Source organism: Mycetomoellerius zeteki, unplaced genomic scaffold (genome assembly GCF_001594055.1).
Source record: "Mycetomoellerius zeteki isolate Tzet28-1 unplaced genomic scaffold, Tzet1.0 scaffold52, whole genome shotgun sequence".
Lineage (NCBI taxonomy): Eukaryota > Metazoa > Arthropoda > Insecta > Hymenoptera > Formicidae > Mycetomoellerius > Mycetomoellerius zeteki.
In genome coordinates this window covers 514,069-539,537 of record NW_017257523.1, presented here as the reverse complement: position 1 = coordinate 539,537, position 25,469 = coordinate 514,069, and the positions used below count along the sequence as shown (strand labels likewise).

At 32.0% G+C, this 25,469-nt stretch overlaps 1 protein-coding gene across 1 annotated transcript; it reads right to left on the bottom strand.

The window, feature by feature from the left end:
* Nucleotides 1-2,558: 2,558 nt before the first annotated feature.
* Nucleotides 2,559-9,298, bottom strand: LOC108727692 (UDP-glucuronosyltransferase-like). Its single transcript, XM_018455894.1, has 6 exons — nt 9,175-9,298; nt 5,704-6,188; nt 3,814-4,184; nt 3,428-3,644; nt 3,116-3,335; nt 2,559-2,853 (listed from the first exon to the last, which is right to left on the bottom strand). Exons 2-6 carry the CDS (start codon nt 6,182-6,184, stop codon nt 2,559-2,561), a joined length of 1,584 nt encoding a protein of 527 aa, XP_018311396.1. The 5' UTR covers nt 6,185-6,188; nt 9,175-9,298.
* Between the last annotated feature and the right edge of the window lie 16,171 nt (nt 9,299-25,469).

Genomic DNA, 25,469 nt, shown 5'->3' with positions numbered 1-25,469 from the left:
CAGGTTGATAGCACCTCGGTGAGAAATGCGGAAATATCGCGAAAACGTCGAGAAAAGTGACGAGAATAAGAAGCCTTGATTCGCTCTCTTTCTCTCTCTCTCTCTCTCTCTCTCTCTCTCTCTCTCTCTCTCTTTCATTCAGAAATCTTCCACGAGTTCCGAGAGTCCCGAACAATCCAACAGAGTCGGTATGCTACGACGGACTCTCGACTGCAACCGCTTTTGTGCCCCAGGGAATAGTAGAGGAACACCAAGAAAGAGAGGAACCAGTAAGACGTCGTGAGAGACGAATCCGTACAACGATGTCGGCGTAATTGTGTAACTTCGTGGCTGCGACGTACGAAACAATAACTGCTGGCAAATCGCATCAAACAATACCATGGCAGATTGCATCTTCCAACGTGCGACGCGCGTCTCCTTTTTTCACGCTGATCTCCTTTGTCCTTGGTCCTCGGGTCGACTTTGCCGTGTCCTCTTAACAAATAACTGCACGCTTCTATCGTTCTACGAAATCGTGATTCTCAAAGGCTACCGCTTTTGGTGAATCGCGGGAGAAAGGAGCGCGGAAAAGGTGGCGGATAAAACACGTTATCGGGTACAAAAACGATTACGCTTCTTGACGCGCGAGTTTCGTGCAGGAAAGAGAGGAAGCGCAAAAGGGCGCTCGATGAAGAGAAAATGTCCTTTTCTATCGCTTTTTGATAATCTCCCGGGAATGTCGTCTTTATGATAAAAAGAAGTCTCTCCGATAATGGAACAAGACGGAGAAAAAGGCTATTCTGTCAAGAAAAACTTTATATACATTTTCATTATCCGCAACATTATTGTATTTCACAAGTGTGATGTCGGATATAATTTAAATTATTATGAAAAAACTCAATAAATATTTTACTCATTCATACACAGAGAGAAAAATATTTGGTATTTGTAACTATAATTATATATTACTATAATTATGATTATTATTATAGTAGTAATAATCATAATTATAGTAACATATAATTATAATTACAAATACCAAACATTTTTCTCTCTGTGTAGATATTAATTTTATTTTCCTATTATTATGTCCTAATATAATACTAGTTTGTACATTTTATAAAAGGTCACGAAAAGGTAAATTTATATTCTTCTCTTCCCTCTCTAGTTTTCTCATGTTTGCATATATTCGCGCAAAAAGATTATTGTTGGGTTGTATAGAGTGTAGATTATAATAGATTTCTTTAAAATTCTGAAATACAAGAGAAAATTAAATTTAAAAAGTGATTTTTTATTTTATAATATAGTATATAAACTTTACCATGCTGTGAATAAATGAAGCTTCATAAGTCACCAGCAACAAATTTTTTCAAATTCGCATAATGATATTATGCGAATATATGATATAATGTAGTTCCTAGAAATTATGCTACAAATATTGCTCATTATTTTTTACGAATACAAAAAAAATAAAAATATTAAAGTAACTAAAGTGTAGAAAATATAGCTATATTTACGTCATTTTTATATAGATATCTTTTTAAATATAATTAATGCAAATATGATATGACCTTAGTGTTCTATTAATAATAAATAATTTTATGCAAACTATTATACATATATGAATAAGTATTTAATATATACACATACATAAATACCATACACAAATAATAATGATAAAAATTAAATGTAGGTAAAATAATATCTAAAATTTAATTATACTTAATTTACGAATTTTCTGATTTTATATCGTATGTAGGATGCAATTGTTTTATACAATTTATATATTATAATGTTGTAATGCGCTGTGTGTTTATAACGTGAAAAAATAATTGCCAAATGTTTATAGATAGTGAAATATGTTACGATATACATATTACATTATAGTAAAATAAAATTTATGTTTATAGCACAGATATATAATTTAATTCTAAATATATTTGCTTAATGACATTTTCAAATTAATCCTAAAAAAAAAAAGAAAGGGAAGAATATTTTGTACATTATCTATTTTGAAGTAAACCAATGTGTAGTAACCCTTTGTACACAAAACATATCCCATTTAAAAATTTATTACAATCCACTGTCTCTTTCGCTCTCTTTAATTATACATTTACATCACTCTTCCATTATAACTGTCCTGTGCATTATTACATGAAAATCAGACAGGCAGGGACTTTCCACTACGACAATATAATTATTTAGTAAGCATGAATTACGTTTCAACGAACAATTATTGATGACAGTGATATAAATTTAAAACTGCGCGATCCAATTGCGGCAATTACGTAACGTTACTCAATGTGGTGAACGATGAATAATAATTTATTATACATTTTCTGTAATTTTTAATATATTTCCTTGAAGTTTATAGATTATTTTCAATATAATTGATTAAAATTTCAAATCTTTTATCTAAAAATTTATAATTTTTGGAAATAGTCTATGATTATTATACATATAAGACATATAAACATTAAAATTTAATACTTGATCTATTAAATATTTGTCTGAAATAAAAACATTTAAACAATTTTCTAATATTTCAATTTTTTATCAGTATAATTGTATATCAAGAGTTAATTAATCTTTTTCTCGGTAGTTACTGTTATTTTTGTAAGATTAAATATGATTTTTAATAATTTATAAATAACTACTAATGTGCAAACTAACGTTACAAATATGATAATTGATAAAATTGCTATGACGTCCATTTCGTGTTTTCGGTACCAAGAATCATGAGCAATACTGGTACGAAGATGAGAAGCACCCTTATGACGAATGACGAATTCAATCCACCAAATTACATGTTCCAAAAGATCGTAAGGCTTATCTTCATTAAGTGCTTTAACTTCGAGCATTCTTTTTTTATATCTAGAAAACAGTAGTAATATATGTCATATAAAAAATTATTTAATGATTAATATATATTATATGAAAGAAAAATGTATACCATTTTAAAATTGCATTTTGATTGTAATTATGTAGATAAAAAATTTTGTATATGAAATAATGTTGAATAACAATTAGATAGTTATTAAATATTATTTAATATTAGTTATCTATTAAATTAGGTTTAATATCTAAAAAATAGTTAATGGCGTGACACAAGAGATTGCTATGAAAAAATCAGTACCCCTCGTCATATAAAATATCAATTATAGATGCATTTAGATTTTCTCTCGATAGTTCCATCATATTTAAACGTTTTGCAACTCCTAAAGATACCATTTTGTTAACTTGACCATTCTGATCGGCTAGAACTGGTAATCCTAAAAGTGGTACTGTATAATAAACAGCTTCTTCCGTGCTTTGAAGACCACCTTGATATATGAATAATTTAATATTTGGATGAGCTGTAAAACGAAAAGTAGAATTGGCTAATGAAAAGATACGTAAACATATAGTTTTATTAATCTGAATGAATTATGACACTACATAGATTTACCGAGAATGCTCTGTTGAGGAAACCATTTAGCAATATAGATATTGTCTGGTTTATTTGATAATTCGCTGTCGTGTTTCCATAGAATTTTGTATGGCAAGCTTGCAAATACATCTAGAAATATGCTTTGTACATGCTGTAATGATGAGATTCGGACATTTGTGCCTAAACTCACATAGATAAATCCATTCGGTGCATCTGTTATAAATTCTTTCAAATTCTAAAATATGATAATCATCGTATTTATACATTGTATTCGAAAAAAAATATATACATATATATATAGAAACGGAAAATGAATTTTAATTGTAAAGTAAATAAAAAATGTAATTTTTTAAACAATAAAGTTTCAACAATATACAGTTTATTAGTTTAAATGCAATGATTACTTCTGGTAAAGCCGCGAGTTTTCTTAAAATATGAAAATTTCCAAATGACAAAACATTCGATGTTTGCGGTCTAACAAATGAAAGAGTTTCTTGTTGATTGTGGAAAACAAAACTTATGTTTCTTTCCATGTCAGTTATGTCCGGTATATTTTTTCCAAGATATTTTTCTGCTATGGCTTGCTGCTCAGAATAAAAATGATTTAATGTACAATATATGTGGTACCATTGACGAATGAAATTCTTAATTCTTTGCCATAATGACAGATTAAAATCAGTAGTATTTTCCATTTCCCAAGCCGAAGGATGTGATGGCAGAACAGGTGCACCGAGTAGGTAATAGTTACCACTATACAATCCAAGTGTTGACACACCTGTAAATAAATATTATAGATATATAATGTATAACACAATAAATACATTAAATTTTTTGAACAATTAATTTAAACAAGATTTAGATTTATAAAATTAAAAATAAAGATAATATTATATCATTAAAAAAGTGTGTGCATATATCGAGATAGTACAGAAATAATTAAGCTAACAACTTGTTTATATATAATACAATTGTTATTTTTTCAGATTATAATAGTATACAGTAATGCAAGGGGAATATGAACTAAATTCAACATCAAATGGCTAACGAGAGAGAGAGAGAGAGAGAGAGAGAGAGAGAGAGAGAGAGATACACTATATTTTTCTAATTAATTTTACGAACAAAAACACTCGTATAAAATATTAGTTACGGAGTTTATATACACTGAGATAAATATTTTGTATGAATAACCGAAGTTTTGTTACTGATGCAAAAACTATTTGTTGATATTTGTGACTGATTAAACTGTTGGTTACCATGCCGATATTAATTCATTGATTTTTACTAAATAAACTAATAATTTAATGAAACAAAACTGTTTTGTATGATGTTTAGAGACTTTTTACAGTTAAAAATGAAACATTTTGTTATCGAACAACAATTACATAAACAATTACATAAAAATAATATATGTGTATCTCTCGCTCTCTACAGAGTGAAATTACGTTAAGCGTTTTTGAATTTTCCTAGCTTCATAAAGATATTTAGATCGTTTGATTATTAATCGCCCTGAAAAAAATGGTTGTCCCAATGATCGGCTATAATGTAGCAAACTGAAGAAATGTACCAAACTGGTTTCTATGTTGCGTTCCATTTCATGCATATGATACATCATTTTATCCTTGCTAATTTACTGAATATTAAAAAAATTAATTAAAATGAAATATGTCATGAAATGAAATGGAATAATATTATATATTATATGCATCATGCGTGAAACGGAACGCACTCTGAACTTTAATGCCCGTATTCATAGTCAGGCCTTATATTTAAGGTTTTCTTAAATTTGACTATGAATACGGACATAACTATTACCGCTTTATATAGGTAGATTCTCTTTATACAGGTGGAATCTCTCTTACGAGAAGATAACATGTGTGAGATCTCTATTAAACATTAAACATTCTATCATCATAAATCATTTTATTGAAATTATAAAAAAAATTTTCTTTTGTAATTACAAACCTCTCAATGGTTTTATTGTTATTTACAAAATGTGGGTAACTAAATAAAATTATACTGTTAAATAATAAAGTTTATCAAATTTTGCTTATGTTACAAGATATATTATATTTTGCTATTTTAACAAAATTGTACTTGTGAATAATTCTCTTTTTTCGTTACAATTACTATAACAATTATTATTAATTTTTCCTCAGTACATTTATAAATATGAAGATAAAAACCTTAAAAAATTTGGAAGTTAAAGTAATCTACTCTTTTCAATATTTTCACTAAAATAAAATAAATTTTAAATAAAACATTTATAACAATTTTATATACATTATTATTCTCACCTATAAGAGGTGCATTAAATCGATACGCCAAGGCATACAAGCCGGGTGATTTTACGGTTTCTACAATTACTGCGTCGAATTTTGTATCACTATTTGGTTCATACATCTTACGTACTTCCGGATGCTTATAAATGTTTTCTGTTATTTCATTACATAGAGACCACATTTGTGTGCGTACTGCACTTAGCCAATTAATAAAGGTCTCTATATTTTTTACGAAATTTAGTCTTCCAATTAGTTCGTAATGGGATTTGAAGTTGATTTCTGTCAAATTGGTCAAACTGGGGTCATTAATCGGATCAGTTGTTAGGACGACAATTTCGTGTCCTCTCTGGCTCAAGGTGGTCCATAATGGTCGATAAGGAATTTGGTGACTGTAAGACGGTATTGCAATAATCGCCAAGATCCTTGCAGTTTCTATTGGTGTGGCAATGTATACAAAACACGCTATCCAAAAAGTCATTTCGGCAACCGGCTTCATTTTACTGTTGATAATAAATAAAACTTAGTGCAAACTTAATTTTCATGACAATTTAACGAAACATTTTTTTTTATTTATATGATCATCCTATTTTTTATCTGTTTAAAGTTTAAGATCAGTGTTTAGAGTACGCTTTTATTGATAAATACATGCATTTAGTAGGTATATAATTTGCGTTAAATATACGAGTACTATAGAATCGTAGATTTTTATCTTTGACTGTCAAATTGCTCGTTTTTACTCAATACTAAGAAAAAAAAATAGCTTAAAATATTTTAAAATTCTATCAAAAAATCTATAAAAATAGGAGTTTTCGATTTAAACTAGGGGATGGTCCGATTTGGAACTAATGGACCGGAAAGGCGTTTTTATATTATTTTCCATTATAGTTCAACACGTGAGAGGTACGTCAAAATGTCTGAAGCAAAACTGAAGGGAATTAAATGATCTTTCCAATGGCAATGGAAATTTCTTAAACTCTTCTATCGCTATGTAACTTTGAGTCATCATGGTCAATCCATGTTTGGGTGAAAAATAAAATTCGCTTGAAACCGATGGTATACAGGGTGAAGCATCTAAAACAGGCCATCTGAATAATTCGCTTGTTTTTAATAATAGAAAGAAAAGTTTCAAACAAAAATTGTTTGGTTTCGAGGAGGACGTATTTTGGTTATGTTTTTTTTCTAGATGAAAGCTCCAAAAAGACATAAAGGTCATCTCCACTTTTTCAAACGAAATTGTATGATTTTTTTTTACATAATGTAATTCTTCTATTTTTGCATATAAAAGAATCAAGGTAGACATATGAAAAAACCAATAGTTTACGAGATATTTTATACTATATTTTGACATATATTGATATAAAATGTTAAATATCTCGTAGACTATTTTTTTTTATAATCGTATTAATACTTTTATGCACAAAATAATGGATGAATCAATTGGTATAAAAAACATATAGTTACTTTAAAAAAATGGGTCTTTAAATAAGCAATTATGTGTTTTCTTTCCACCAATTGATTCATCTCATTATTCTATTTATAAGAGTATTAAAATGCGATTATCAAAAAATTAATAATTTACGAGTTATTTAACATTTTATGTCAATATGTGCCACAATAAGTATAAAATATTCCGTAAACTATTGCTTTTTTATATTTCTACCTCAATACTTTTATATGCAGAATAATTAGAGGAATTATATTATGTAAAAAAAATATACAATTCTATCTTAAAAAATGGAGGTGATCTTCATATCTCTCTTTGGTGCCTCCATCTAGAAGAAAAACGACATGACCAAATTACGTCTCCCTCGAAACCATGCAACTTTTGTTTGAAACTTTTCTTTCTGTTTTTAAAAGCAAGTGAGTAATTCACATGGCCTGTTTTAGATGCCTCACCCTGTATATATTACGCATTCGATGGATCATGACAGATTGTAAAAATTCGCGGATTAGATGATCCAAAACTATAGGGATTCATTTCTTTCATTCTTCGTTGTCTTCATTTCTCATAGCGCCTATTTCTGACCACACGGCCAAGTCCTGTTTTTCTTTCCATCGCAAGAAAGTGAAATCTGAATGTTTCTTACACGATGCGGTAACACGGAACAATAGTGTATAGTCTATTCTACAATTGTAAGCGTAGTTGTAAGTAGTTGTAGTTGTAACAATTGACCAATCACTGTCGAATACGAGAAGAACATTCGAATGTGATTGGTCAATTCTTACAACTACAACCATAATAGAGTTTACTAGTGTAATTCCAGCAAAAGTATGTTTATTAAAGATAATTATAACTAAAAAAGATCAAGTCTTTAATAAAATTGTAAAATAATAACAGTTTGTACGAAATTAATTACAAACAATAAGAACAATAAGAATTTTATTAGACCATACATGTGAAAACAAAAAATTGTTTACATTACATTTACCAAACTTATGTCATATTTTTTCAACGCGACGGACAGAACTTTAAAATTATTGATATGATTTGTATTTACTATGATATATTAGGTGTATAACTAAGTTCCCGCCAAAATTTTTTTATTAACGCAAAAGGAACAATACAATTGTTTTAATCAAAATATCTTCTGTTTGCATCTACCACCTTTTGTCATCTTTCAGGCAGTATACGAATGCCGTGGCAAAAGAACATCTCGTCTCTTGACGCAATGAAATCGTCGATCTATTTTTTAACATCTGCTTCATTTTGAAAGTACGTTTCGAAGACGCTGTGCTGCATCGATCGGAATAAGTAATATTCAGACGGCGCGATGTCTGGACAGTTGGATGGGGAAAGATTTCCCATTCAAGATCATAGAGCGCTTATTTCACTTTATGAGCAACATGAGACCTCGTATTGTCATGGAGCAAATTGACTTTGCGTCGTTTTAAAGCCACTGCTGGTCGCTTCGTTTGAATTGCTTGACTCAAACGATTTTTTAATCAATTTTTTAAATGTTTGAACAATTGAAGAAAAACGAATGACAGTGACTTGCCTTCAAACGACAAGGTCATTTTGCTCCACAACAATGCGAGGCCTCATGTTGCTCATAAAGTCAAACAAACACTGTATCATCTTATGGGAAAATCCTTTTCCATCCAATATATTTTCCAGACATGGTGCTGTCTAATTATTTATCATTTATTCCGGTTGATGCAGCACACTGTCTCCAAAACACACTTATAAAATAAAGCAAATATCAAGAAATGGGTCGACGACTTCATCGCATGAAAAGATGAGACATTCTTTTGCTACAGTATTCGTATGCTGTGAAAGATGGTAAAAGATGATAAATGCAAACGGAAAACGTTTTAATTAAAACCATTTTATTGCTTTTTTTGTATTAATAAAAGAATTTTGATAATTAACGACGGGAATTTAGTTTTAAACCTATAATATATATTTAACAAAGAGAAAGAGATAGAATGACAAAGTATACAATATCTTGTAGAAGAAAGTTACGAAAATAAATGTTTTTTACTTACAGTTTTTATTTGATTAAAGAACCGATTTGATAAAACATTAGAATTAATAGTTTTAAGGTAAACCTATTTACAAAAAAAATACGCTTCTTGTAATAGTTTCGTTGACAATATCAAAATAACAACAAGTCAGTACTGTTCTTGAATACAGTTCTTAAAATTATCGTCGCTTTCATATTTCATAGATTCTCAATAGCTTCGAAACTATCTTATCATGTTCCCCTCTTCTAAAGCGTTTAAAAATGTATGATCTACACGTCACACATCAATCATACATCAATAATATTATAATATTTATCGTATTCAGGCGCATTAGAACGAGAATGTCATTAACTAATATTTTTTTAAATATGGTATTTTGAATTGCCGTCACATATCAGGTATGTATTGTATCGAATCGAGAATGATGGGCATGAAGTAGGGCTCTAATTTTATTTCGTTTTTCGAAGATACGTGTAAACGTAAAACGTTTATCCGTTTATATTCGCTTTCAAAAAAACGTTTACTTGAAAGTAAACGTTTACACGTTTAATTAGCATATCCGTTTATAAAAGAAACATTTTTCCGAATATACATGTTTTATTATACATTTAAACGAAAATACATTTACATGTATATTTAACATATCCATCTATGAAAAACATCTTTGCGAATATTTTAACGTTTTTTAATAAAATTAATGCCATGAAGCAGGACTAGAACCCGATAAAGATAGAGCAAAAAAGAAATAAAGTTATACTCGAATTATAACTATATATATAATATAATAAAAAATTAATTTGCATGTGTGTGATGAGAGATACCTTGATAGTATTATTACATTGAATACATACGAAAGTGTTGGATATATGATACCGCAAATTTTTTTAATCGAATAATAATCGACGAGTGACCAGAGAAAGAAAGAGAAAGAGACAGGGACGTATTCTGAGATTGAGGGAAGCTGATGATGCCTCTCGTAAGCGCTCGAAGTAATGAGTAGTCTTTCTAAAAGCCACCCATAACTTCCTCAACTATTTTTGCCTCATTTTTTACAGAAATGTGATCCCTGATTCTCCAGCTAATTTCACTTCTCTCTTGTGAAAGGAGTCACAAATTCTACAAATTCTACAGCTGAGGCTGAGATCCAAAGCATTATCTTGTCGGACTCTCTTGCTATTCGTCAGAATCGTGGAGCAGGGAAGATCGAATCAGAAAGTCAGCCCGGCATCTTTAGATTGTTTATGTCTCTTCGCTGTGCGGGATTAGTTCGGTCCGATCGCTTTCGGGACTGCCAAAAAAACTTAGAACACTTTAAATATATTTCTACACTTTAATCACCTTGTACTATCTTGTTTAATCTCTCTCTCTCTCTCTCTCTCTCTCTTTCTCTTTTCGCACTCTCATTTCTCTTAAATTCGTTACAGGATAATCTTCTGAACCAAATTATCTTATGCACAATCTATCTCTTATTTTATTTCATATTAGACATCGTTCTGAATACGGACATTGACTAATCTCTCTTATTTCTCTCTAAGGATCTCTAGCTCGAGCTAAATAGTGGCTTGACTTGCCTTAACGGATCAGAAATCTACAGGACTTGAAGAAGAAGAAAAAAATCGGATACAAATTAAATCAATTTTCTGATATTTTAATCTTTTTATCAATATGATTATGGCATATTATGAGTTAATTAATCTTTTTCTTAATAATTATTATTATTTTTGTAAAATTAAATATGATTTTTAACAATTAAAAAATAATAACTACTAAAGTACAAACTAATGTTACAATATGATAATTGATAAAGTTACTATGACGTCCATTTGTGTTTTTGGTACCAAGGATTACGAACAATACTGATACGAAGATGAGAAGCATCTTTATGACGAATGACGAATTCAATTCATCAAATTCCAAAAGATCGTATAGTTTACCTTCATTAAGTGCTTTAACTTTGAGCATTCTTCCCTACAGCACGAAATGTTACAGCAATATTGCAGCAATATTTCAATAGTGCGCAACATTACAAAAATTGCAATAATATTGCTGCAATATTGAAATAATATTTTATTGGAATAAATGTTGCAACGATATTCCTAAATATTGTAATTCAGTAAATAGATAGGTACGCGGCCTCGCCACGAGAGGGATACATTTCTCGTAAGGAGAAAACATCCAGGAGTTTTATAAGAAAAGGAATAGGTAAATCGAGTTAGGGAGTCTTCTGGAGATTCTCAAGCTTTTAATGTGCTTTCTAGACCTCCGAATATTTTTTTCTCATAACTTTATCGTATGTATTTTGGAATATGATGCTAAAAAATAATATGTTAGCGATTAATAAAACTGGAATAATTATTGAAATATTGCATAATGTTATAGCATGGAGTAAAAAAATCGCACATAAAAGTACTTTACTAATAGCCATGGTACAGAATTGTTAGAAAAAATTAATTTTATAAGAAATAAAATGCTAAACACAGAGTTTGTCTTCGTTGGATATAGAGTTATACATATACACAATTTTTTAAATGCGACGACTGCTTATATCAATATGCTCATATGATATTGAATTTTATGTTGTGAGAGACAATTAACAAAAAGAATATTTTCTTAAACTTTTCTATCGCTACGTGATTTCGAGTTATGGTTAATCCGTGTTTGGGTGAAAAGTGAAATTCGCTTGAAACCGATGCTGTACATTCCGCGTACACATTCGATGGACTGTGACAGATAGTAAAAACTCGCTGAATAGATGAATCGAAACTGTGGAGGTTCAGTTCTTTCATTCTTCGTCATCTTCATTTTTCAAAGTGCCTATTTCTCTATCTGACCACACGGACAGTTTTTCTTTCCATCGTAAGAAAGTGAAATCTGACTATTTCTTATTGCCGTAACATGGAATAATAGTTTGTAATAGAGTTTACTATTGCAATTCCAGCAAAAGTATGTTAATTAAAGTTAATTATAACTTTAAAAAAAGAAGTTCAAATCTTTAATAAGATTGTAAAATGATAGTAGTTTGTATGAAATTAATTACATCACGTTAACAAAATTTATCATGTATCTTTCCGATAGATAGAACTTAAAATTATTAATATGATATATATCTAACAAAGAGAAAGAATGATAAAGTATACAATATCTTGTAAGAAAGTTACAAAAATAAATGTTCTTAATTAGAGTTTTATTTGATTAAAGAATCGACTTGATAAAACATTAAAATTAGTAGCTTTAAGATAAAAACTTATCTTATAAAGGCGAACGCGCTAAGGTCAGGTTATCTCCTTCTTAACAATTAATTAAGAAATGAATAACGTGACTTTAGCGTTCACCGTATCTGGATTCACGTTACTGCAAAAATTCCCTTTTAACAAGTTAATACTGTTCTTGAATACAACTCTTAATATTATCGTCGCTTTCATATTTCTATATAGATTAATAACTTCGAATCTTATATCTTATCATCAATAATATTAGAATATTTATCATATTCAGACAGACACAACAAGAATGTCATTAACTAATATTATTTAAAATGCGTTATTTTGACATTGATGTCAACATGTATCATATCGAATCGAGGATGATGGACGTGAAGCAGGAATAGAAACCGATAAAGACAGAGCAAAAAGGAAAAAAGTTATACAAATTATTACTACATATAATAAAAAATTTACACGTTTGATGATCCAGACGTTTGATGATCTTGATAGTATTGGTATGTTGAATACATACGAAAGTATTTGATATAATGCCGTAAATTTTTTTAATTGAAGAATATATAATTTACAGATCACCGAAGAGAAAGAAAGAGAAAGAGAGACAGGACCACGTCTCAAGACTGAGCAACTGCTAATGCTTAAAGTGATGACGTAGTCAGTCCAAAAGCCGCCGATATATGCTCAACTATTTTCGCTTTATTCCTTGTGGAAATGTGAGCCTGGATTCTTCAGCCAATTTCATTTCTTCGTTGTGAAAGGGACCTCAAATTCTACAGATTCTGCAGCTGATGATGAGATCCAAAAGATTACCTTGTCAGTCCGGACTCTTTTGCTAGTCCTGGAGCAGGGAAGGAAATCAAATCGGTATTTTTAGATTGTTTGTGTCTCTTTGCTCTGCAGAGTTAGCTCGGTATAGTTGCCTCCGGACTTGTCAAAAACCTAAACATTTCAAATATCTTTGCGCTCTAATCGCCTCGTACTACTCTCTTCCTCTCTCTTTCGTGGCGCTTTCACCTCTCTTAAATTCATCTCTCTTAAATAAGTTACAGGATATTCTGCTGGAACATGTATCTTATGCACAATCTATCTCTCATTCTGTCTTACTTTCTAAATTTTGTATGGTAAGAATCTCAACATAAAGAGTGAACATTGAGCCAGTCTTGAAAACAAGTGGCTCAATTTTCAATTTTTAAGAGTGAGAGAGATTTCATTCTTCGGAGTGAGATTTACTCTAAAAGTTTTAGAGAGTACAATTAGGCACCGTCCTGAATACGGACGATCTATCTTTTCTTATTTAAAGATCTCTAGCTCAAATTAAATAATGGTTTAATCTGTTAAAGCGACTCGGAAACCCATAAGATTACTTGAAAAAAACCAGAAAACCTATCACAGTAACGAATATTGAATGCATTTTAAATCTTGCCTGATGTGAATCTAAATTTAAATCAAGAAATTACTTTTCAGCAGCGCATATGCTTTATTTCTTTATAATTATAACTTTTTGCGTTCATTTAAGCACCGTACAATCAAGTATGCACATCAAATGATGCACTAAATAAATAATATGTATTTTTTTTCTTTGATAATTATACAGAATAGGACCTTTTCCGAATTTCGATATTTTTCGGCTGCAATGTTAATAATAATCTTTGTTCAAATAGTGATAATAATCTTTATTCAAATAGTGATAATAAGTCGGGGAAGTCGAAAAATATATAGTTTATCTACTTTTAAATTATTTTTCGATCTCTCCCGACTTATTATCACTATTTGAATCATAACATAGATCATTATCAACATTGCAGCCGAAAAATATCAAAATTCGGAAAAGGTACTATTCTGCATAATTACCAAAAAAAAAAATACATGTTAGTTATTTAGGGCATCATTTGACGTGCTTGATCGTACTTAAAGGAACGCAAAAAATTATAATTATAAAGAAATAAAGCATACGTACTGCTGAAAAGTAATTCCTTGATTTAAATTTAGATTCACATCAGGCAAGATTTAAAATGCATTCAATATTCGTTACTGTGATAGGTTTTCTGGTTTTTTTCAAGTAATCTTATGGGTTTCCGATTCGCTTTAACAGATTAAACCATTATTTAGTTTGAGCTAGAGATCCTTAAGTAAGAAAAGATAGATCGTCCGTGTTCAGGACGGTGCCTAATTGTACTCTCTAAAACTTTTAGAGTAAATCTCACTCCGAAGAATGAAATCTCTCTCACTCTTAAAAATTGAAAATTGAGCCACTTGTTTTCAAGACTGGCTCAATGTTCACTCTTTATGTTGAGATTCTTGCCATACAAAATTTAGAAAGTAAGATAGAATGAGAGATAGATTATGCATAAGATATATGTTCCAGTAGAATATCCTGTAACTTATTTAAGAGAGATGAATTTAAGAGAGGTGAAAGCGCCACGAAAGAGAGAGGAAGAGAGTAGTACGAGGCGATTAGAGTGCAGAGATATAATGTGAAAGCAAATTGTTGGCAGAAACTGAGTAGATCCTGCCGACATTTATTCTGATTCTGTTATGTTTTTTTCTAGCAGTCTGTCAACAGTATTAACACCTAATTCTGTAACAATTCTGTAACAATTCTGTTGCTATTTTGTTGGCATAGTGTGTAGCAGACATTTAAAAAATCTGCTTTCTACAGACTTAGCTATCTAGGTACCTTTTTGTTTTATATTTATGCCACCTTCTGTAATAAATGCGCTTTTAATTACAATAAATATATCGACTCTTTGTATGTGCTATCTGTAATTATAATAACGAATAAACGGTTTCATTCGTAATGATGATGGATGCTTATGTCAAAAATATATATTATTTGGGAAATTACAAAGTTTTCGTAACCTTGCGACATTATGAAGGTTTCGTAATTCTGACAACCCGACGATAAGTTCGATAATAACGATGGAAATATTATGGAAGATGGTCTTTTCTGAGTTAGTGTCGTACATATAAGAGTCGTAATAATAAAATTCACATTAATCTTTCACGGAATAGTCAGGGAAGGGGAGAAGAGAGCGAGTGAACGAGAGAGAGAGAGAGAGAGAGAGAGAGAGAGAGAGAGAAAGAGCGAGAGAGACGTCGAATGGCATGGTCGCTCGTCGTGCTTCAGCCCAGAATTGCGGAACTATTTATGACTCCAGTCCATTTGTCGAACGTCACGAGGGATTTCCGGAAATTGCTTTAAACGCGTAATGGCACGTCCGCTTTCGGAGTTTACCGATCGGGTCACCAGCTGTCATAATAAAAACGTTGATATTGACCGCGATGGCACTACCGCTGTGCGTGACTGTTGCGAATTGACGAGGACGATCGGTAGACGCGCCTGGCAGATAGACATTTCTTCGCAAAACGATTTTCGACAATTACAAGAATCATACGCCTAAAGTAAATTCTGCCTTTGAATTAAGCTGTTTGCATCGACCGTCTTATTTCACGGAAAATGAAACTTTGCGATGCACACATATTGTAAATTTTTAAACTATAATTCATATAATAAAAGATACATTATAATACAGTCATATTATGTTTTTAAATCCTTATTCAGATAATTGAATAAACAGTTAAAAGTACATAACATATATATAAAATGTAAAAGAAAAAGGAATATATAAAATTGAAGAATATATACAATATGTATACTTATAGTCTGAATAAGTAAATTAAAATTACAATGAGTTTTGTTTCCAATATACAACGCGACATCTTTTTTTTTTCGTGTATGAATAGTCACTTCCGCATTTTAAAGCTAAAAGTTGATACTTTTGCGTGGTAAATGAAATCGAGAAAATATTTGTTGTAGGTGTTACAATATCATGAAAACCTCCAAAATAATTTTTTTTAGCTTCTTTGACGTTATTCTACTCAAAATTCCGTTTTAATAATCGAATTTCGATAACGAATTTGTATTCAGTAAACAAAAGGACGTTGGAAATGACTATTATTCATACCTTACAAAAAAGTTAGATTTTATCGCACAATGATATCGATGATATTTCGTGTGTAGTTTGGTTATGATAAAGAAACATGTAATATACAACGAAACTATATATGCAGAGGCAATTACTTACACTTAGCGTGATAACAACACAACCTGACGGCATTCTCCGCCTAAATTCTTCTAGAAGTTTGGCGTACATTTCAGCAAAGCTGAAATTATTAACCGCAACTTCCATATTGTGTCTCGTGCAGAACTGGGTGGCATAATTAAGAGGACTCCCGCTGTCGTTGACTAGCACGTGACTCGACCTCGGTACGGCCTGGCACATACATTTACAGACATGCAAACCGACGCTGTGAAACCGACGACGTGTCTTAGGTTCAGCTTTACTCGGCTATCTGGATCTAGTTACGAATTTGCATTATAGGATAGACCGTCAGGAGTTTCTCCGCAAAATTGGAAGGGCTTTCGTGCATTCGCTTAAATTTTTGTCGTGTCGGTTGTTCATTTAGAGAAAAGAAAAAAAAAGAAAATCTTTAAATTTCTAAATGAAATTATTTTTAGGAAAAAAATTCTATCTCTAAAGAAATGCTGATTAGCTATGTAATATTCTCGAATCCAAGATACTTTCCCGTGTTTATTTTTATATTTCTTTTACACGTTCGAGGATATTCGCTCTGTGAATATAAGGTAACACATTAAATATACATATACGCTATGTTGATATTTGAAAAAAAATTACACAAAAAGAATAGTTTTGCTAAAGCATCTTAAAATTTAGCTAGCTACTGAATCTGAAAATAATTTTATTGAATTATTAAAATTATGTAGGTTTCAAACTGATTGCTAGAATGTCAAAACTTTTTGCAGCGTTGTTCCTCATTGAGATTCCTAAAATTTTTTTATGGTTTAGCGCAAAGTTATTTTTAGATCTGTTATCTAGCTAAATTTTTATAAGCTATTTTTAGATACAGCAAATTGTTCTTCCAGTGTATACGTGACTTATGATTACGCGAACACATTAAAGTTTCGTGACGCACAAATTTCGCGTCGCACAGTCAAAATGCTTCGCAGATGGTGGGTTTGAAATGCACGATGCGCGAAGGCATTAAGGGTGCACCAGTCAGTGCGGCGTGCTAGTGCAACGTGAGAATACAGAAGTGTTACAAGCGAGACTCTTAACATCGCCTTTAATATGACAGCACACGCAACGCGTCGCGGTTTAGTACGGACATGTTTATTTAGTAGTTCACTGAAGAGGGTCATCCCGGGTGTGTGGAGATAGACGATGATACCACCTGAGGGTTGAGGAAGCTTTAAAGGCGCATAGGTGTGGTGGTGAATGAGAAGAGGAGAAGATGCGAAGGGAGTCAGAGAGGCCAGACCGCTATCGCATCCTATAAATCATGTATAATTGTAATTTATACCACGCATCAGCTTATGTTAATTATAACGCAGCGTCACGCCTCGACCACGATGAAACGAGTTTACGAACGTACAACGGTAGAATTTACGAGCTTCGCGGATGGAGAACCAGAGGGTGTTCGGTCGTATTCGCTCTCGAATATTCCCTTTTTTTTCCTTTTTGTTCGTATCTACCTTTTCTTTTCTCTTTATCTCTCTACCTCTCTCTTTGCCGGTGTGACGCAATATCTCGCGGATAGTCCAAACAGTCCGCGCAAACGTAATGAACGACCTTCGGAGCTTTTCCAACCAGCGTGAGTCCATTGGTGGATAAACTACGAAATATTATCCCGTCGCATTCTGTCCCGGGATTGTCATCTGATGTGCATGTACGCAGCGAGAATGGGATACTTGGCGATGTACCCCGTGTGAGTTATGAGGGAATGAATGCAATTTTACTTTTTTCTCGTAGTTCTTACGATGCATCGAAGACTTGCTCGGTATAGATAACGTCATTTGCAAATGTATCACGTTTTATAGACAAAATTTTAATAAAAACTCTTATCATATTTATACATGGACGAGCATTTATGATAAGTCATCCAAAATGAGGTGAAATGTGAGCACGAAATGTTATATCTTAATATCTATATAAGAGCGTACTAGAGAGCATATCCCGAAATATAGTTATAGAAAATTCCACATATTCAGCCATGATTTTGCAATACGCACATTTTCAACTGGCCGAACCAAATTTTCATAATTCCAATTTTTCCTTCATGTTCGACGCTCATATCCGACCGAATGCACCCATGGCGTTTGGGCTTTGGCACTTTAGTGCAGACACGAGCGACATACTGCGTATAAGCGCACACAAACGCGAATTCGATGCAATCGGCACAGAATGGCATAAGAGAGCACTCGAGAGCAGCGAGCTCTAGCTCCCGGCGGTAAATGGCTGGCGAAGCACACCGGACATTCGATGCCTCCGAAGCTCATCGGTTCGCAGCTGACGTGTACAAGGAAATGGCATTTAACGGATTAAAATCAGCCGTCCAAAGAGCTAACGTGCAAGAGCTCGATAACGGCCGACTGTAGTTGGATTTTTGTGCATTCGATTTTTCACCGAGATCGCCGATCAGGCGGCAACGTCCACAACTTATCGATTTCGTTATATATAAAACCGTCAATCTCAATGCAAACCATTTTATTATATATAGTTTTGTTTGCTTATTTACAGAAAAGAATAATCACAATGTGTATAATTAAAAATTATCTATGCTATCATATGCTTATAGAAGAAAATCACGTTTCTTTTAATGTCTTTGGGAGGGGGGGTATTATAATCATTTAACATAATATAGGAACTCGATCAAATTTTAAGAATAAATTTGTTATAAAAATAGAGGCATTTCTGAATTTTTTCAAATTTTTTGACCGTCTGGATCAAAAGTTATTTCAATAAAAAGTAATATTTTTTAAAGTTTAAAGTTACATTGAGATGCAGATATTAATTATTCAATAAATAAACAAAATGTTTATTTGTTGTATACTAATTGATGAATCTCAATGATACTTTGCATAAGTCATGTTTAGTACTTAATATATTTATAATAAAAAATTTAGATTTTTGTTATTATTAAAAAATTTTTTGTTTATAGCAATAAAACTAATAACAAGTAAAATAAATAATCTATAAAAATATGTTGCTCAATGAAAACAGAATGTTATGAACACAACTTTCACATGTATGTAGTTTGTTTAAAGCGTAAATATTAATATATGTATTTTATGACTGGAGAACCTCCTTAAAAGAAATTCTAAATAAAATTATTTTTAAGGGAATCAGTACAAACTGTTTAGTTACGTGTAGCACTACTAAACATAAAACAAAGCGTAACTAAACTTGATATTTGATATCAATAAATGCGTTCCCTGAAAAGAGAATACGAGCCGATGACGTCCGTTATATTTCATCTGACTTTCAAGGATCAAAGTTGAATGTGCCATCGACCCCTGAAAAAAGGGTTAACGAAAGCCGATGTTATCTGTATGAAATATACCGTGCAGAACCGCACAATATTTTACCTCGCAGCGATGTGGCTGCCTTTTTCGCATTCAGCGATACCATATCGAGAAACATAACGAGATTTTGGGATCGATGACGCTAACCGTAGGCGCCATCATTGAATTTGCTAACGAGACCCGTGACGATATACCATGCCATCGACTCAGCGGAACTGTCATTAAAAAAAGCCAGTTTAGCGGACCGCCTAGGTTGGGGAGAAAAACACGCGGTCTCGCGATTGCGGCAAACGAAGCCACTTTGAAACGGCGAACATAATCGATACGTCTGCCGTACGGGCAAACGAAACGGATGGAAAAAGCTGAACGCGGATTAAGCCGCGGCGCGCAATGTCGTTGACAATTCAGCGAGGTGAAAATGTTTTGCCGGCGTATCTGGTTGCGCCAGCTGTTCCGTATATAGCACCAAACCACGCCAATAGCTACGTGCATTGGGAAAGATAATTCGATGTGTAACGAATTGCTTTTTGACGAACTTTCGTGTTTCGTACGCCCTTGTAGTGATTGCAACCATGTCGGCTAAACGATTCGTATCGATAATTGATAATACTTGGCGAATTACTTTACTGCGTATAAAGTTTTAATGACTTTCAATTATACGACCTCCAATTACGAGATGTCTATTTCTTACTTCGACATAACACTCATCGATAAGAGATTCGTGCAATTTTAGCTTTATATTTTACTTAGACGACATTTTGGTACCAAGAAGATGCTTTAAATAAATTGAAGATAATTATGGATAATGATTAATAATTAAGTTATTTTTTTAAGACACTCGCCCCGGAAAGTCGAGAGGTCCCAGGTTCGAATCCTGGCTGAGGTAATATTTTTCGCAATAAAGTTCTTTACCGAATTAATTTAGGGGGGATTATTTCATATATAGGAATGTCCGAATGTTTCGGATCGTCATCATATTTATATTATTAGCGTCTCAGATCGATTTTGTTAATGTCCGAATGCTTTGGCGCACAGTCACATCTGAGATAATTAAAATTTAAAAATTAAGAATATTCATAACATCTAACTTTGACCGATCTTGGGTGCTCTCTAACGTATATAAATTATTTTTTTCTTTATCTATCTAAACCACATTTGTATTACTCCAATATAAAAAAGTGTAGTAAAATATTAATTGTGAATATATATTAATTGTAATTTATTAATTTATATAATTACGCTATGTATATCGCATATGAAATTAAATTATTTGTAATTTTGTTTCTAATACAATAATTTTTAATACAAGAAATATTATTTGTAGAAAATAAAAATTATATACACGTTCTCCTACACTATACTTTACACGTAGTTATAAATTTGTCATTATTATATTACGTTATAAACAATTTTTACAGCATCATATAAAGGCAGAAATTTTTGAGAGATGGGTGATTAAAATGAGTCATTAAAATAATTCATGTGTGTGCGAGAAATATGAAGCTGTCCTTATGGAAAGCATTAGACTTCGCTATGCTAGTGGCGCTCTAATGTGGTCTCATTTAAATACATATACAAATTTACTATAATTTACTTTGGCTTAATAATCTAGATCATTAATGTTTAATGATATGTTTTTTGACATTGATCCGTAATTATATATATGAGACTGTTCTTTTAACGGATGTTAACGTTCATAAAAGATTCTTGCCCTCATTAATCAGAATTATTAATAAAATGAATACACTATTTATTGTCTACGAATATAATGTTGATTGTTATATACATATCGCAAGAAAAGATTATGATGCAATTATTTCATATGGATAATTATAATGCACGAATAAATTTACAATTTGAATTGTAATAATTTCTTGATTACTAAATAAAAATATTATTTAAAAAAAAAACGATAAGTTATAGTAACCGTTTTTATAATTGAAAAATTTATGTACTTGACTACATTAATTATAGTGCTTTATTTAAAGTTTTTCTTTAAATGACAGCCTGTAATTTGTCATTAAAATAATTTGACAGCTAATCGACATTTATTGCGCAGAATATCTTCTTCGGCTAAAGACCTTATTATTCGACGACCGAATTAACTCAGTTATGAAAAGAACAGCAAGAAAAGATTACGATTATACAATCATTTTAGATAAATGATAACGCACGAAAAAATTTACGATCTGAATTATAATAACTTTTTGATGATTACTAAATAAAAATATTAAAAAATAGTATTATAATAACCATTTTTATCGTTGACAAATGTATGTATCTAACTGCATCAATTATCGTGCTATACTTTATTTAAAATCTTTCTTTAAATTAAATATCTGTCATTTGTCATTCAAATAATTTGACAGCTAATCGACATTCCTCGCGAAAAGTACCTACCGCCAAACATCATATTATTCGAAGACCGAACAAGAATTGATCCAGTTATGAAAAGGTCAATTTCACCTCATCGAGCCACTGACGTCGTTAAATCTGATTGCCGCAGCGTCGCAATTCTTCTCGGCGGCGGCTACCGCGCATTCGCGATTAACGGCGAATGCATGCCAGCCGCGTCTGCATTTTGTTTGGCCCGACGCTAACGAACTATGAATTCCAAAAGTAAAGAAGTAAAAACAAAAAAAAAGAACGCGAAAGAGAAGCGGGCGACAGAATGGTTATCCTGCGCGGATAGCCGAAAGTGCGGTCGGAACTCGATGAATTATTCACGTCTATTCTTCGTCCAACCGATTCCGTACGCCATGAGAGACGCAGCGTACAACTGCGAGTGGCCGATTTGTGCGGCTGATTCGCGATAACGACGGTACCAGATGGAAATTCCGTTCGCAGCTCGTCCAACTGGACGTATTCGACTTAGGGAGCTTCGCACACGCGTGCCTGCACGTATGTGATGGCCCATGAAGTAGCGAGGAGCTCCGCGTGCACTCACGCCTCCGGCGTGATGTAAATTGGTGAACGTAAATACGGTCCATACGCTATACACGTACGTACACACGTTACACACGGAGGACCGGCAGGTTTATCTGAGGCATAACCCGACGACCCGCATTAATTGTCGTCGTCAATCAGAGGAACCCGTCACCACTGACGGAATGCGATTAATATCGATCAGCTTGCGTCTCTACCGTGAACGAGCGATATCGACCTTATGGAGAATCGAATTGCTTACAGTAATGGTTTCCGCGCGATACGATGTTTATGATGTTGCGAACGGAAACCGCTCAAGCGTGTATACAAGTTATGCAAGGAAGTTTGAGAGGGAGAGAGACTCCATTCATTTTATTAAAGTACTTATTTTCTATGATTATAAAACGAGAAGTCGAAAATTTGACATTTAATAGAATAACTTTTCAGCAAACAAGCTGTTTACAAGTTATTTATATTTTGACGTATTTGACGTCAAAACGATGGCAAATAATGTCAGTTGTTTGCTGAGCTGCCGTGATTTATGAAATATACAATTTATACATGCATACTGTGTACAATATGTACATTATTCAACGACACATTGATCGGTATTCTCGTAATCGGTCCTTATTTTAGGACCACTTTAAATAATGTCTTAAGATGTTAAAACGGTTCTGTATAACATGCCAAGACTGTCTATGAATATCGGTCAATGAATTGTTGAACAATGTACTTCTCGTATATAATCAGTTATATCCTTCTAATGTGTTGTTTCCATTCGTAATTGGTATTATTTCATTATAATTATAGCCAACAGTTTCAAAGTATAATTATAGCGAGCAGAACGTGTTCACGTGAAAATTTCTTAAAGGATAAAGATTTTCGTCTAGGGTCTACGATCTCTATCTTCCAACACGTGAGAGTCAAAGATTCAGTGAATTTCTCATTAGATCGTGGTAAATGGAAGCTGATTAGGAACGACTTGGCGAAATTATCTCGATAATCCGTTTCTAACGCGGATTGAAGGAATCGTACTCAAATAGGATTCACTTCTAAATTTAAAGACGGATCTTACGCCCGTCTTTGCCCGATCTTTATCAGTGTTCTCGCTGTGTCACTGATCAGATCCACTTTCGTCATTTCGCATAAGTTAGCGAGTGATCGGCACAAATGCATGCAAAAAAGACGAATTAAACTCGGCCGTGATGAATCTTGCTCTGGAAATTAATTTCACGAGAAGCCAACTCGGATTGTTTAATGAGAGACGCGTTGGTGAATAGTCATCCCCATTTCATTGTCAAACTGGATTACGTAAGCCGCGAAAGCTAGATTCTTGGGGTTTAAGCAGGAATTATGACGATGCGATAATCTCTACGAAAATAGTTGGACTAAAAAATATATGGTTATTACAACTTTAAATAAGAGAAATTTTATATTACATTATAATTTGAATAAAAAAATGTTGACTAATTATTTTATAATGAAAATGTTTCCATAAATAGCTAGAAATTAAAATTGTTAAATTAAATTGTTAAATTAAAATTGTTAAATCTTATTACATAGCATTATAAATAGATCTCTCTAAAGCAAATGAGTTTCCGCTGGGATGTACTCGATGTAGTGCAAGAACAGATTTACGTGCTGCCTATATCAGTAAAGATGAATAGTAATTCAGAAAGCTGACATGGCGTAACAATATGCATTTCGTTACTGAGGAGAATACAACGTAAACGCGCACGGAATGTATATTAGGCGCATATCTATGTATAGTTTAGCTTAACTTCTCATTAACCTAAATATCTTAACAAACAAATGCGAGTCACGGTACATCATATGAATAATTGTATTCATATATGGTAGTAATACACACATATGGTAGTAATACATCTCTCTTCTATCTTATTCCTATCTATGTTATCTGCACAAGACATCTCCAAAATTATGTAATAATGAAATTAACATTGAAAAACATAACGTTATTATTATCTTGTAAAAATTTTAAGGAAAAGCACATAACAAATTTAGATATAAGCACATAGATTTAAAGATAATTTGGCTCATTTCATTATTGAAGCTTTTTAGATTGAGATTTCTCTAAGCTTTTACGTTAATTAGGTTTTGAATTAGTTATATTTATATAGTATGGAGCTTTTCTAAAGTGTTTTATGTTACATTATGTTATAAATATAATGTAATATTTTAAGTGTTCACGGCTATTCTCGAATATAATTTGTCCTTGTAAGGATGTAAGATTTTTTTATCTCAGATATATATATATATATAGATAATCTCTGTAAGAAATTGAAATTGGACTTATAGTTTTCATAATTTTTTTTATTTTATTAAGTTGTGTAGTTATATATTCTTAAACATAATTCTTTTTATTTGTTTTACAGTGGATTTTATACTAAAATCGAAAGAATGTTAAAAAATTTTTTAACTTTTTTTCGATTTTAGTACAAGGTCCACTGCACCACCTCCTAATTTTGCGTCTATTTTAATCCTATAAAAGGATTTTTCATTCCGTTCAGTCAATTCGAAGATTTTTATACGATTGTAATGTGATAATTTAGTCACTTCAGCATCCCTTTAATGATAATTATTTTATATTTATTTCTATCATTCTTTTTTCTTGTAAAAAATCTTCTGTGATCTAAGTTTATCGAGTATTAACGATCCTTCGTTAAGGATTACAAACGTCAACGTTCAGGAGGCAATCCTCTTTTCTAAATTAGCCACCTCAATTGCACTCGTCTACCCATACCACGGTAATACAGGTCCATTAT